Source organism: Bison bison, unplaced genomic scaffold, assembly GCF_000754665.1.
Source record: "Bison bison bison isolate TAMUID 2011002044 unplaced genomic scaffold, Bison_UMD1.0 scf7180017864472, whole genome shotgun sequence".
NCBI classification, from domain to species: domain Eukaryota; kingdom Metazoa; phylum Chordata; class Mammalia; order Artiodactyla; family Bovidae; genus Bison; species Bison bison.
This window is the reverse complement of record NW_011495033.1, coordinates 4631944-4647250: the sequence shown is the minus strand read 5'-3', so window position 1 is coordinate 4647250 and position 15307 is coordinate 4631944. Positions and strand designations below refer to the sequence as shown.

Genomic DNA, 15307 nt, shown 5'->3' with positions numbered 1-15307 from the left:
CTTCCCTGGTAGCTCAGAGGGTAAAGCATCTGCCTGCAATGCGGGAGACCTGGGTTCAATCCCTGGGTCAGGAAGATCCCCTGGAGAAGGGAATGGCAACCCACTCCAGTATTCTTGCCTGGAAAATCCAATGGACAGAGGAGCCTGGACGGAGGAGCCTGGTAGGCTACAGTCCATGGGGTTGCAAAGAGTCAAACACAACTGATGAGCAACTTCATTTTTTTTCTTTCTTTCTTTCTATACAGATGGTGGTGGTGATAGTTTAGTTGCTAAGTTGCGTCTGACTCTTGCAACCTGATGGACTGCACCCCACCAGGTTCCTCTGTTCCATGGGATTTCTCAGGCAAGAATACTGGAGTGGATTGCCACTTCCTTCTCCAGGGGATCTTCCTGACCCAGGGGTTGAACCTGCGTCTCCTGCATTGCAGGCAGATTCTTTACTGCTGAGCCACCTGGGAAGCCCCTGGTATGTAGGTATGAGAGGTTAAAATTTCGATGGAAAAATGAATCAATAAACAGAAATGGCCAGTTAAGGAAATGAATGAAGGGGAAAGACAGCCCAGACTCTGGTGTTGGGCAAATAATTCAAGGAAGAATCCCTTCTTGCTGGAACTATTATAGTCCAGAATATATAGCCCAGAATAAATAGTCCAGAACTATTTGCAAGGCTACTTTGGGGCAGGCTTCAGGAGCCCCCTACTCAGCCAGAAGGACAAGACTAGATGAGTGTTTGCATCCTAACCCATCAGTGGGACTGGCGGGGGGTGGTGGGAGGATGCTGAGGTCGCCTCAGCCAAGCTCCCCTGCATAAGGCTTACCATTCTCACAGAGGGTCTCCAGGCGCACAGGCTGGTGCGGGGCAGGGCCATCCACCACTCGCTCAAGGATGCCTTGAACCAGGGCCGGCTGGTTGCATGGGAAAACTCCGAGGTGCTCTCCCGGCAGGTAGCTTGGAGCTTGGCTGCCCTCACAGGAGAGTTCCACCAGGAGGGTGGTGCGGCTGGAGAAGGAAAAAGAAGCCTCTGATGACGCCACCAGGATTTCCTCCCATGCTCCCTGATGGGTGGGCCAGCTTCCCCAGGAAACATGCCCTCCTTTCGTGTTCCTGCCTGGTTCCATGAACACAGGTTGCCGGCATCCCAGGGCTGGGGTGCTCAAGAGGGCCGGGGGCTGATGGGGACCATGGCTTCTCCGTGGGGAGAGGGTGGGCAGTACCCCTCCCATGCCACCCTCCACGAGAGCTTGGCCACAGACTCTGCCTAAAGAAAGCATGTCACTGGGAGATACGTGGGCATTGGGACAAACCTTTACTAGTGTCAGCACAAATCTGGTTCTTATTAGAACACAGCCCAGTTTTGCTAATCAACGTAAGGACAGCACAGATAAACCTCTGGAGAATCGACAACACTGGCTGCCCGGCAGGGAAAAGTCCTGCCCTGTCAAAACTTCTGAAAGTTCTTAAGAGCCAAAGGGTTTGAATTTCTCTTGCCCTTGTTTTTTTGGTGAAATAGTTAAATCACAAAGGACAGGAAGTGAAGCAGGTGCCTGATTCCCAAGCTGGAAAACTGGCCCATGGTTAGTGGAGACCTGATGTGAAGGTGCTGGTGGCCACAGGGGTGAGCAGTTTAGCTGGTCCTACCAATAGCACCATAGCTAAGGCCAGCGGACACTTTTGTTTTCTTCTTTCAAAGACTGACTTTCTTTGGTCTTCCCTTGATTAAAATAAAATCTGTGGGGCCTCCCTGATGGTCCAGTGGTAAAGAATACGCCTGCCAACACAGAGGGTGTGGATTCGATCCCTGGAAGATCCTATATGCCTCGGAGCATCTAAGCCCATGCACTGCAACTATCAAAGCCTGTGCACCTTAGAGCCTCTGCACCACCTGGGCTCCGAAACTAGAGAGTAGCCCCCGCAGACCGCAACTAGAGAAAGCTAGCGCTGCCAAAAATAAATGAATAAGTCAAATCTGTGGAATTTCACCCCGGAAGTCCTGTCTTCTGCTCTACCTGGATTTCGGACTCTGCAGATTCTGCTGCGATTTGAGCCTCATGGTGAACACATGCTTGGCGTGCATACTGCTCAGGGCTGTGGAATAGAGAGACGGTGAAGTGGCGACGTGGCTCGTAAGTGCTGGCAGGGCAGGCTCCACGCGCTGAGTCAGCTACACCCAACATTCCCCTGGGCGTCTCACAGTGACGGTGCTGGGATTTTCCTTCCCTGCCTTTTTTCCCCACTATGTTTCTCAATCACAAATAAAGACCCTTGTTCTGACAGAAGGTGCTTGTGCTGCTGCCAGGTGCTGGGAAATGCAATTTAGATGCCCCCAGTATGGGGATTTCTATAGCATCCCATGGCTTGGGATCCACAGGAGAGCATAGTTGAAGCTGAGGATATACATGCAGAAACCTTCAGGACCACTGCAGTTGTGGTACAAGACAAGAGAAATCATGGGAGCACAGCATTGATAGGGGCCATCCAGAGTTCCCAGGCCACAGCCTGGAACTGCCTCTGCAAAATGTCCTTTATAACACCTGGATGCCACTGGAGTTGGAAGGCTGGGGCCCAAATCCCAGCTTGGCCTTGTACTAGCAACTTGTCGTACCTCCCTGAACTTCAGTTTCTCTGTCTGAGCTTTCCACTTGGGCTGAGTGTCAGAGATCACTTAGAGCAGGTGGACAAAGAGCCCAGCACAGTGTCTGGCACACGGGAACACCCTTCTCTTTCCATCACCCTCCCATAGTTTCCTTCTGAATACCCTTCCTCAGAGACCAGACAAGCCCTGGGTCTTACATCCCTACAGACTCTTGGACCCAATAAGAGAGAGACGCCTGGTAGCCCTAGACTAGCTGCCTCCGTTCAGAGGGTCCTAGTGGTCTCCTTGGGTTTCCCAGGCAGCACAGTGGTAAAGAATCCATCTACCAATGCAGGAGACACAAGAGACCTGGGTTCGATCCCTGGGTCGGGAAGATCCCCCAGAGGAGGGCATGGTAACCCATTTCAGTATTCTTGCCTGGAGAATCCCATGGAAAGAAGGGCTGGGCAGGCTGTAGTCCAGGGGGTTGCAAAGTCAGACATGACTGAGCAACTAACACACACATGCAGATACACACACACACACACACACACACACACAGAGTGTTCTCCTTGACCATAGGCTCAGGACTCAGACATGCCCACCCCGGCAGGAAGGGCAAACAAGCTCCGTGTGGGGCAGGGAAGCAGTACCTTTGTTGAGGTCCAGAGGCTCTGAGTCCTGCACGAGCCTGTAGTGCTGCGGGTCCCAGGTCACATTGGAAGTGTAGAGCTTGGGGATCTCAATGTGGTGCTTGCCGCTGACATCGAATGTCTCACAGGCTGCCTGGACGAAGATGGAACAGACCAGTGTTAATAACCATTCCTGTCAGCAGCAGCAGCATCACCACCCCTGGGGCTACCATGTTCCTTACAACTGAGCTAAGTGCTTTAATTACTAAGGACACTTATCTGGTAGGGCTATTATGAAGACTGCATAAAGTGGCTGGTCCTAGCATGGAGTAGGTGTTGCTGCTATTATGAATATTAATAGTAACGACAGCATCTCCTTTTATCTGCATGCCCACACCATGAGACAGGTTTGATTTCTCCCATTTTCCTGATGTGGAATCATGTGGAGGAGACCTGGGCTTGGGAATCATGCCGGCCTGTCTCAAGCTGGTGCTCATAAGCCCCGCTGCAGGGTGAAAGACTTCACTTCAGTGAGTTTTCTCAGTCAGTGGGGTCAAGCCGGAGGCCCTAAAGACCTGCTGAGATAGCCCTGTCTCCAAGTTCTCTGTAGCTGGGACACTGAAACAGGACAAGGATGTCAGGAAGTGACCTGGATAATCAGAGGGGATAAAGATCTTAAACCATAGCTCCCCAAGGGCAGGGAAGCATCTTATCCACCTTCTCCCACCTGGGGGACACATATCTCAGTGGAGCTCTTCTGGGGGCTGTTGGGGTGCAGCAGTGACCTGAGTCCTCCAACCTGCGACCCTGCCCACACTGGGACCGTGCCTACAGGGCGCAATAGGGGTGATGACCCCCAGGATGCCTGGCACAGGTGTCTGGGGCACAAGCACACCACAGCCTCCCTGCCCATGTGGTGGGGCAGCTCCCAGCTGTGAACCGACCTTGAAGGTTTGCACGGCCCAGCTGCGAAAGGCCTCCTCCTGCCCGCTAAGTTCGTCTCCTTCCCCGGTTGGGGCAAGCTGAGAAGCCCCCAGCTGGGACAACTTCTGGTCGATGTCATGAGCAAAAGCGCAGAACTGAGGGTACATGCTGGAGCCAAGGCCAAACACGGCGTACCTGCCGGAGGAGGACACGCATGGAGCCTGGGTGAGCCGACCCGCCACCTGCCCCAGAGCCAACAAGCCATAGGCCAGCGCCCGGACACATTCATGCCAGCTGGGCAAGGATCACCAGGGCACGCGTCCCCTTCCTGTCTTCCCTGACTGCCGAACGTTGTCATCAACTCCCAAGACCAACCCCACCCCTGGCCTGCAGACCCAAGAAAGGTACTTGGTTTTCCTGCTTTGACCCATGACATCCCTGAGGACAGGCTCTCTTTGGGTCTGGATGTCCCAGAGAAATCCCCCTCTGGTACATCCCCAGCTCCATCATCAGATGGAACCCAGAGTCTGGGAGCGGGGAAGGGCATTACCGGAATGTGTTGGTGAGTTCTTTCAGCATCAAGAGGGACTTCTTCAGTTTCTAGAAAGAGAATAATAGAAGTCTCAGGACACGATTAATGAGAGCACTGCTTTCCTAGTCATCCAGTGGCTCATTTGAAAACTGGCCAGATCTGGCAGGACAAAGTCCAAGATCCTCACGTGGAAATTGGTTTATGTGGACCACCTGGCTGGGACTCGGGGACAATTTCAGCCTCAGCAACTCATGGGGGCCTGACCTTTGATGGGGGACCCAGGAGAGCCCAGCCCTGGCTGGGGGTGGGGGGACGGTTGCTGTCTAATAGCAGGGTATCTCTAAAGGGTCTCCTGATGGGACCTGAGCCTTTCTTCTTGTCAGATTGACAATTGGTCCCATATTCTCTGAAATAACCCTGATTTCCCAGAAACTTAAGATAACTTCCCAGGTGGTGCAGTAGTAAAGAACCTGCCTGCAATGCGGGAGACCTGGGTTTGACCCCTGGGCCAGGAAGGGAATGCTTACCCACTCCAGTATTCCTGCCTGGAGAATCCCATGGACAAGGAGCCTGGCAGGCTATAGTCCATCGGGGTCACAAACACTCACACATGACTGAGCAACTAACATTTTCACTTTCTTTTGTTTTTTTCCAAGATAACTTCAGATGGAAAATAGTATCAAATCACATGGTGGGAAAATATTCTTTTTTCTATAATTTTTAAATAGTTACTCCTGTTTCAATTATTTTATTTTCTTGTCCTGAACACTAGGGGAAAATCTCAGATCACTGCCAATGGAGACTTAACACTTCTCTAATACTTGCTTATTACTCTTTTTGAAGCACAAAGCAAGCCATGATAAGGCAACAGTATCTGGCTAAAATTCAATAACTGACTTTCATTGGATTTACGTGGGACCACTCTTTGCTGGCTTTCTATTTCTGAGACTGATATAAAGTTTCCTCTAAAAATGAATTGTTGAATTTAAAAAGGCAGGTCAATTTACTGAAATATATTAAGCACGTCATAGGCTTGGAGGCTTGAGTATGCACCAGTAATTACCAAGGAGGAAGGCTGATGGCTAACGTTAGGGCAACCCAGAGTGATCGGAGCTCTCACTTCCAAATGCCCTCCTTAGGACATGCTGAGTCCCCATGTCCTTTCCTTGGTCCTTCGGGCCCTTACCAGCCTCCAGACCCCTGGGCCACCCACCTCTCCGTTGCCAGGGGAGTCTCCGTTGCCAAAAGTGCTGGTCACCACCAGCAGCAGCTGCTCCTCCTCCAGATGGCTCAGCTGGTACTGATCCATGCAGAGAACCTGCAGAGCACCCAGGGTGGACGTCAGCCCTCGCTTCCCAGGCTGACTCCCTCCACGCCCTCCCCAGGCATCCAGGGCTTGGGTCCCTGTCATCAGCTCTGTCCCCCGGGGCCTGGCACGGAGGAGGTAAGTACTTAACAAGTCCCTGCCAACCGAACCTATTTGCACACAGCATCTTCGGTTCTTTGATTCTCCCACAGCTAGCACATCAGCCAGCCCTGGGGGGTCTGCCTCCAAAACACTTCATGTCCCACATCATGTCTTACCACTTCCACCGCTATTTCGGATTCTGAGAATGCGGACATATTTTTCACAAAAACAGGATGAGCGGGTTACAAAATTGCTCAACTCCTTTGGCATCTTGGGAACACAAATGCTTTTCCTGAAGCTAATCTCAGGTGAAATACGTCAGGGCCTCAGGTTTCTACCCAGGCCAGCCTGACCCGGGATGCCTTCAGTGACTTCAGTGACGGAGGCTCAAATCCAACACCGCTAGAGGGAATGAGTCACCCTTCGAGGTTTCGTTTTATTTCTCTGCCTCTTATCCATTCTCTGCGTCCTTTGCCTTTAGCCCCACACCCCGTATAGGAGGTACTCTGTAAATGTGAATAAAATTCCTCTGGGACAAGCTCGTGTATCTGGAGACTTGGCATCATTAGGAACATGTTTCTCAAATTGTGTTTCCTGGAACACTATGAAAAGCTTACCTACTGGGAAGTTGGGAATCCTGGGACACATATCTCTCTTTCTATTACAGAGTTGCAAAGTACGTCCTGAGGCTCAGGGCTATCTGGGAGCAGAGCAACCACTGTAACTGGTCCCAGACTGCCCCACACACAGGCTGAGGCGGCTACCTTGGGGTTGAAGGCACAGCTGAACAAAGCCCCCAGGTCCTGGGCCAGCGTTTCCGATCTCCCCGTCTCTGTTGCAAAGAGGATCGTGGCTCTGACCCGGGATGCCATGGCCTTATGCATCAGCACCGAGGCGAAGAACACAGCTCTGTGGGGACAGACAGAGTAGGTGCCAAGTCAGCCTTCCAAAAAGGAAGACGGGGGCCCTGCGCTTAAAGCAGGGCAGGTTGAGGGAAAAGAATCCAGGTTTCTTACCAGCTATGGACCTTGTCTCACTCCCCTCCCCTGCTCAACCCGCCACTCAGGTCCTTTGGGAAAATAGAGGAGCGAGAATTCTGGGGCAGAGGTGGCAGGTGACCCATGGAATTGGGGTCTGCTGGCGCCTGCGGTAAAGAACCCATCTGCTAATGCAGGAGACATATTGGACACAAGTTCGATCCTTGGATCAGGAAGATCCCCTGGAGGAAGGCATGACAATCCACTCCAGTATTCCCGCCTGGAGAATTCCATGGACAGAGGAGCCTGGCGGGCTACAGTTCATAGGGTCGCAAAGAGTCAGATGCGACTGAAGTGACTTATCATGCACGCATATCTGGAAATCAAACTCTCTCTCTCTTTTTTTTTTTAAATAGTTTTAATATGCTTTTAAAAAGAGATTTTTAAAGTCTTTATTGGATTTGTCACAAGGCTGCTTCTGTTTTACGCTTTAGTGTTTGGGCCATGAGGCACCTGAGATCTTAGCACCCCCCAGCAGGGATCAAACCCACACACCCCGCAATGGAAGCGCGAGTCCTAACCACTGGCCTGCCAGAGAAGACCCTCCAAATCATTTCTCTTTGTTCCCTGTCCTTCAAGGCCTAGAAGGAAGGGCTGCCATTCAGATGTCAACATCGACCGCTCCCACTTACTTGACCAAGACTTTGAATCGAATCTCTCTTCTCTGGGGTCTCCGCCTCTCGTCCTGCCAGACGTGGGTTTTCCAGGCCTCCACCTTCAGAAAAGAGGCCAGTTATGTGGGCAAGACAGACCCTGGCTTGGCTCCGGCGTGGAGAGACAGAGGGCCCTTTGTGCCCCTCGTAAGTTGGGGGTGGGGGTGGGGAGGCAAGCCACAGAGGGAAGGGCTGCGTCTGTCTGTCTCCCTCAAACTTGAAGCTCCGGTCTGGCACAGATCAGCTGATTTTCATTCAACTGTCCCCCTGGAAGGAGGGGCCACATGTCTCTTTCCTTTTGATGTCTCATCACTAGGAAGCCTATATAGACTGCATATAATGCATAGTCTGGCCTGGGATGCTGTTGGGAGTAGAAGGAGGTGCTGTGACAACAGGCCCACAGTGTCCTCCTTCTCACCTTTAGAGCAAGGAAGCCCCTCCCTAAATCTAACCAAGGTCCTTTTGGATTAAAAAAAAAAGGAAAAAAAGAGCCTGTTTCACTGGGTGGCAGTCCCTGAGTGCACTCTGGGTAGGGCACTGGGGTGAGCTGTCTGTGCACCGGCTCACAGGATTCTTGACCACCTCTGCCATCATGGAGCTGATAGCTTTCTTTTCAGAGATGAGAAAATCAGGGCTTAGATGGGTGCGATGACCCACCCGAGATCACACAGCTAGGAAGTGGGAGAATCACCCCAGATGTGTGTGACTGGGAGCCAGGCTCCTCACCACGGTGTTCTGTGACTGTCTACGCCCCTCCCAGGCAGGCGGGCACAAGGGGTGTGCGGAGCACTGGGCTACTAAAGGGACAATGAAAGGTGTTTCCTTCAGTCTCACCTCTGTGGAAATGGACAAAAGCATCCTTGAGTGAAGCCCAGAAAGCATTAAATATATGCCTCTGTGTCCCTGATTCTTCCCTGTATGTCCTGCACTAGTGAGCACACACATGCACACTCAAACACACACACGCACACGCGTGTGCAGATACACAGTCTGTCTCCATCCCTGAGCTCCCAAGAGAGAGTAGAGGAAGCCCCCTCTTTTACCTGGTAGTAGTAGAAAGGGGACAGGACGTAATTTAACATCTCCTGGTGGAACACGGGGGTGATGCTTCCAGAGATCGGGGGGACCAGCCAAATCCAGTCAGCTGGGCAGCCCCCTCGGGAGCGGTACTCATTCTGCATGTACTTCATGAAGGACTCTGCAGCGGAGTGGTGGTCCATGATGGTCACGTTCTGCTTCTAAATCGGAAGGCGGCAAGAAGGCAAGTTGATGAGAGGAGTAAGGAGAGTGGCCAGTGAGCTACAGGGCTCCCGGATGGACTATGGGAGGGCCTGGCAATCTGTAAAAAGGGAGTGCAATCCCCTGGGCCCGTTCTCACTGATGAAAATAAACACCCAAATGCAAGGTACAGCCAGAGCCTCTGAGGAGCCCAAGCAGGCACAATAGCCGTGGTCAGCCCTCAGACCACAGGCTGCCGCCCTTGGCGCTCCAAGGGCGGTGTCCAGCTTCTCAGGCCATGCTCACACTCTCCCCAAACTCCCAGAAAATGGCTCCCTGGATGCTGTTGAATCAAAGCACAGTGCCTTTTTTGTCACTTGTTGGCAGAGAGTTCCAGGAATCACCTCCCAAAGGAGTGGCTGTCTCAGCTAAGAAGGAACTAGACATCTCTGAGGAGGGCTGAAGCCCTGGGGGAACTACAGAGTATGGAAGACAAATTACCACCGTGTCTTATTATCACCATGGCATGTCCCATGTCTTAAAATTAGAATCCAAGGGGCCTGAGCCTTCCTGGAATGATCCAGTAAGAGCAGCCACGTTGTCTGCAGCAACTCATGCAGTCAAGAGACATTTGTTTCATGGAGTAGTTCAAACCTTGGGCTCTCATTAGCTCTGTGACCTTGAGCTATTAGTTCCTTAACCTCAGTTTCCTCGTCTGTAAAATGGGGATGGTAACAGTTGGTACATCATCATGTTGTTGAAAGGATGCAATAAATAAGGGACGTGCCTGGGGCTCCAATCACTAAGAATCTGCCTGCAAGGGGGAACACGGGTTCAGTCCCTAGTCTGGGAAGTAAGATCCCACCTGCCACGGGGCAGCTAAGCCCATGCACCGCAACTACTGAGCCCATGTGCCCTAGAGCCTGTGCTCGGAAACAAGAGATGCTACCATAATGAGAAGCCCACGCACAGCAAGCAGGGAGTAGCCTCTACTCGCTGCAACCGGATGAAAGCCTGTGCACAACAACGAAGACCCACCACAGCCAAAAATAATTTTTGAAAATCTTAAAATAGTTAACAAGTGAAGCATAAAACATGCTCAGTAAATGTTAGCTGCTATTATTATTTCTATCTACCAGCCACTGCATATGGAGATGGAACACGCAGCCCCGTTTCTGCCTTAGATCATGTTCCAACTGGGGGGAGGCAGAAGGACCTCGGCCGTTTCACATGGTCTGATAGAAGCCACGACGGAGGTCGGAGCAGGTGCTGATGGAGGGCTGAGGGAGGGCTACGCTCATATAGGGTCCCGGAGGAGAGATGGGGGACTTTAGAGACAGCTTCCAAGAGGAGGTGAGTTCTTTAGAGAGCTTCTAAGAGGAGGTGAGTTCTTTAGAGACAAGCTTCTAAGAGGAGGTGAGTTTGGAGAGACGGGTACAAGTTAGGCAGCCGACGGGCATTGCTTGAGACCAGGCCAGGAGGCAAGAGAGGAGCCCGCTGGTGGAGGGACTAGCAGGACCAGCCACGCCTTGTAAACTTTTAAATATACAGCAACTGGGGGCTTCCCTGGCGGCTCAGACGGTAAAGGATCTGCCTGCAGAGCAGGAGACCCAGGTTTGATCCCTGGGTCGAGAAGATTCCCTGGAGAAGGGCATGGCAACCCACGCCAGTATTCTTGCCTGGAGAATCCCATGGACAGAGGAGCCTGGTGGGCTACATACAGTCCATGGGGTGGTGAAGAGTCGGACACGACTGAGCGACTAACACTTCACTTTTCACACAGCAGCTGCTGGATGCCAGACCAGTTTTAGGCTCAGGAGCTGATGGTGATAGTGGTGAGGATGGTCGTGACAGTAATAAATAATAACAACAACAAAACTGATGATGGACTTCCCCGGTGGTCCAGTGGCTAAAACTCTGAGCTCTCAATGTGGGAGGCAGAGGGGACTAGGTTTGATCCCTAGTTGAGGAGCTATTAATATTTAACAGATTCTACATGCTGCAACTAAAAGATTCCTCAAGCTGCAATGTTAAAGGATCCCGCATGCTGTGATGAAGACTGAAGATCCCGTGTACGGCAACTAAGACCCGGTGTAGCCAAATACATAAATAAAACAGAAAAAAACCCACAAAACTAATGCTTTTTGAGTGTTTACTGTGGGTCAGGGAGTGCAGCTAAACAATTTGCATTGGTTTTCATTTCATTCTTACTGTAACCTAGTGAGGGAGGTACCATTATTATCTCTGTTTTACAGATGAGGAAATGAGCCCAAGTCTTTTGAAGTTGACCCCAAAGGAGGGTCACGGGGAAGTCCTGCCTGGAGACTCTCAAGCAGTGGAGGGATGTGGTCAGCAGTGGTCAGGAGACTGCTGAGGGTCAGCAGACTGCTGAGGGTCAGCAGATTTTCTGGGACGTACCCACATCCTGCCAATGTCAGAGCTGATCCCAGGGTCAGGATGTGTGGTCCACAGCCTTGGGGCCTTCCCAAGCTGGGCCAGCCTCAGGATGCTCTTTCTGTCTTATCTCAGAGCTTCCCCATGCCCCCTACTCCCCACAATCAGGCACGAGCTTGACCTTTCTATAGGGTGACCAGCCCTAGGGAACAGTGCATGATCATATGTATTTACTGGGTGTTTAAAGTCAGCTCCCACTACTTTCCACAAGGTCAGGGTTTCTGTCTGTTTTGTTCACTGCTCATATTCTTGCCCTGGCCTGGTGCCTGACACATGAAAAATGTACAATAAAACTTTGCTAAATGAATGAATGACTCTCAGCCCAGTGGCCGGGCTTCCAGGACATCTGCCAGCTTTGTGGAGATGATCCCAGCTTCTAAATCAATAATAGCTTCACACGTCCCATGGCTCCTTCCCACAAGGGGAGTGTTTATATGAGAGAGAGCAGCAGATGGGCCAGAGGGCTCAGTCCCACACAGAAACAAGCCTGCTGTGTGTGGTGGATGCTGCTGCCCAGATAGGGAAGCAAGAGTAACCACTGCTCGTGTGGACGTGGGCTCTAGTTCTTTCATCCAATGAATACATTTTTAGCATCTCCACGTGCCAGACACTCTTCTAGGCTCCAGGGGTAGAGCAGTGAACAAGAGAGAAAAGGTCCCTGCCCCACAGAGCCTACGTTCTAATGGGGCAAAGAAAGAAAGAAGAAGATGGACTTCTCTGGTGGTCCAGTCGTTAAGAATCCACCTGCCAATGCAGGAGACACGGGTTCGATCCTTGATCCGGGAAGATCCCTCATGCCACGGGGCAACTAAGCCCACACACCACAACTACTGAGCCCCTGGGCTGCAAGTACTGAAGCCCACGTGCTCAAGAGCCACGCTCCACAGTAAGAGAAGCCACTGCGATGAGAAACTCACGCGCCACAACTCGAGAGCAGCCTCCGCTCGCAGCAACTAGGGAAAGCCCGTGCACAGCAACGGAGACCCAGTGCAGCCGAAAATGAACACATAAAGAAAAACAGAAAGGAAGAGATGGACTATGTCAGGATCTCATAAGGATTGTGAAGGAAAAGAAAGGGTTAAAGGAATAAGAGGATGAAGGTGGGGTGAGCGTGCCATTTTTATGGTGTCAGAGAGGGCTGCTCTGAAGAGGTGATAATTGAGACTTGGCTGAAGGGAAGGAGCTGGTCACAGGATGATTTGTGGCAAGAGTTCTAGGCAGAGGGAAAAGCAAGTGCAAAGGCCCTCGGGGGCGGGGGGGGGACCATCCTGGTGAGTTTGAATAAAAGCCAGAATTCCAGTGTGACTGGCAGAGCTGTGGAGGATAAAAGCCTGACTGGAGGAGGTGGGAGGTGAGACTGTATTATGAGGTCTTTCAGTGGTTTGGGGGCTTCCCTGGTGGCTCAGATGGTAAAGAATCCAACTGCAATGCGGGAGACCTGGGTTCCATCCCTGGGTTGGGAAGATCCCCTGGAGGAGGGCATGGCAACCCACTCTAGTATTCTTGCCTGGGAAATCCCATGGACAGAGAAGCCTGGAGGGCTACAGTCCATGGGTCACAAGGAGTCGGACACGACTGAAGCAACTTAGCACATCACTGGTTTTGCTGTAAATGGAAGTAGAAAAACAAGGTAGTTGCTGCTTAGGGGGAGTATTTGGCTGGCTAGTCGTTTATCTCTTTGAGATGGGAATCATTACACCTTATTGGTCATCACTGGAAATGATCCAGTGGATAAGGAGACAGCTGCCATGAGAGGGGGAGGATTTTCAGGAATAAAAGTCCTTGAAAATTGGGAGAGGACAGGATTCAGTGCTCAAACGCCAGGACTGACCAGTCTTGAAAGGTAAGGAGTTGCCTGTTGCTAGAAGCATTCAAGTTTACACTAGAAGACCTGAGAGGCTTGTCTCTGTGTCCCCAGCACCTGACATAAAGGTCAACACTTGGATGCACGAATAAATGAGCAAAGCTGTAAGGGGAAAATCAAGAATGACATGAGCATCTGCACCAGATAACCTTCTAACCAGAGCGCCTTCAAACCCACAGACAGCAGACGTGCCTGGAAACTGTGGAGCACAGCGACGTTGATCTCAACGACAGCCCGGTCCTTCCAGAGTGAGGCCACCTTGTGCGTTTCCAGGCCCATCCTTCTGCCCACTTCCTGTAGAGGCAGAGGAATGGGGGTGAGTCAGTCCCTGGGGCCCCACCCGCAGGCCCACACCTCCAGCCGGCCCAGCTGGACGGTCCTCATTACCTCCAGGATGTTGTATCGCTGGACGTCGCAGAAGTCCCGGACTCCAACTTCTGTGCCCATGTACCACCCGTTGAAGGGGCACCCTGGGAACTCGAGGCCGCCCACCTCAAGCAGCATGTTGGCCACGGCTGGCAGGGCGTACCACTTGAGCTCCAGCTCCCGGAACCATTCGTACCTGGTAGGGAGGCAGGGCCGGTGGCAATGGAGCCTTCACTTCGGTCCACACCCACGCCCTAATAAAAGCTTCAGAAAAAGAGTCAACCAAGAAAACTCCTTTTCAAGTGCTGATCTCTAAGTTCATCCCACCTGGAGAGGTGAACTGGACGTAACATGTGGCTAATTACGCATCCATTCATGAGATTATTCAAGCAAACGTATTAAGCATCAAGTAAGTGGCAGGCTCTGGGCTAAATGCTGAGGACTCAACAGAACATACCAATCAAGGATCCCAGTGTCAGAAAGCCTAGGATCAAGTTCTGCCTGACTGATTACCAGCTGTGTGACCTTCAGATATTATTCAGCCTCTCTGAGCCTCAGCATCCCCACCAGCAAAGTAGAGATAAATCATGGGATTACTGTGAAGATAATAGTATCCTTTACTTGTATATTCATTCATTCCAGAAATATTTATAATTGAGTACCTACTATGAGCCAGACATCTTGCTAGGTGTTGGGGATATATTGCTGAACAAGAAAGACAAGATCCCTGATTCTCAAAGACCTTACAGACTATAAATAGGTAAACAAATAAATAAATAAGAAAATAAAGACAAGGTGATGGGACTGCCCTTGTGGTCCACTGGTTAAGAATCTGTCTTGCAATGTAGGGACTCAGGTTGGATCCCTGGTTGGGGAAATAAGATAACTATGATCTCACGTGCTGAGGAGCTGCTAAGCCCAAGGGCCACAACCAGAGAGGGTCCGCTGTGCTTCCCAAGTGACGCTAATGTAAAGAACCTGTCTGCCAATGCATGAGACATAAGAGATTCAGGTTCGGTCCCTGGCTTGGGAAGACCCCTGAAGAAGGAAATGGCAATCCACTCCAGTATTCCTGCCTGGAGAATCCGATGGACTGGCAGGCTCCCATCCATAGGGTCACAAAGAGTCAGACATGACTGAAGTGACTTAGCACGCACACAGAGTCTGTATACCCCAACGAAGACCTGACGCGTGCAAATAAATCAATGTATTTTTTTTAAAAAAGCACAAAGTGATATGTTAGATGAAGAGTAAGGGTTCCTACTCTAGACTGGGTGTTCAGAAGAGGCTTCTCAGAACAGGTAATGGAAATACCTCGTTAACAAGAAATGAACTCTGCAAAATTCTGAAGAAAGGGCCTGTCAGGCGGAGGGAACAGCAAGTGCAAAGGCCCTGAGCTAGGACTAAGTTCAGTATATCCAGAGGATAGAAATAATAGCCCAGCCTAAAGCCTGCTACATAGTGTCAATGTATGGAGGTATCCCAGGGCCCAGTCTACCCAAGCCATTGCTTTCCTGTCCCCTTCAGCATCTTCTCATAAGTCTGAGGCCTGACAAAGCTGCTGTACAAGGGTGATGTGGTGGACTGGGAAAGCCAGCCCTGCTGGGCATTAAGCTGCGGCTGGCTGGGCTTTGGGGGAGGAGCAC

The 15307-nt window shown here is 51.3% G+C and overlaps 1 protein-coding gene across 1 annotated transcript in view; it reads right to left on the bottom strand.

Annotated features, from left to right (window-relative positions):
- NOS2 (nitric oxide synthase 2, inducible) overlaps window positions 1-15307 on the bottom strand; it is a 36154-nt gene that overhangs the window by 7596 nt on the left and 13251 nt on the right. Inside the window, exons 9-19 of the mRNA XM_010861443.1 lie at window positions 13683-13857; window positions 13488-13589; window positions 8803-8997; window positions 7739-7821; window positions 6834-6978; window positions 5875-5979; window positions 4680-4729; window positions 4150-4324; window positions 3227-3359; window positions 2008-2086; window positions 819-1000 (exon numbers count right to left, since the gene is read on the bottom strand). Of these exons, the coding sequence (XP_010859745.1) occupies window positions 819-1000; window positions 2008-2086; window positions 3227-3359; window positions 4150-4324; window positions 4680-4729; window positions 5875-5979; window positions 6834-6978; window positions 7739-7821; window positions 8803-8997; window positions 13488-13589; window positions 13683-13857 (1424 nt within the window). The remainder of the gene's footprint in view (window positions 1-818; window positions 1001-2007; window positions 2087-3226; window positions 3360-4149; window positions 4325-4679; window positions 4730-5874; window positions 5980-6833; window positions 6979-7738; window positions 7822-8802; window positions 8998-13487; window positions 13590-13682; window positions 13858-15307) is intronic.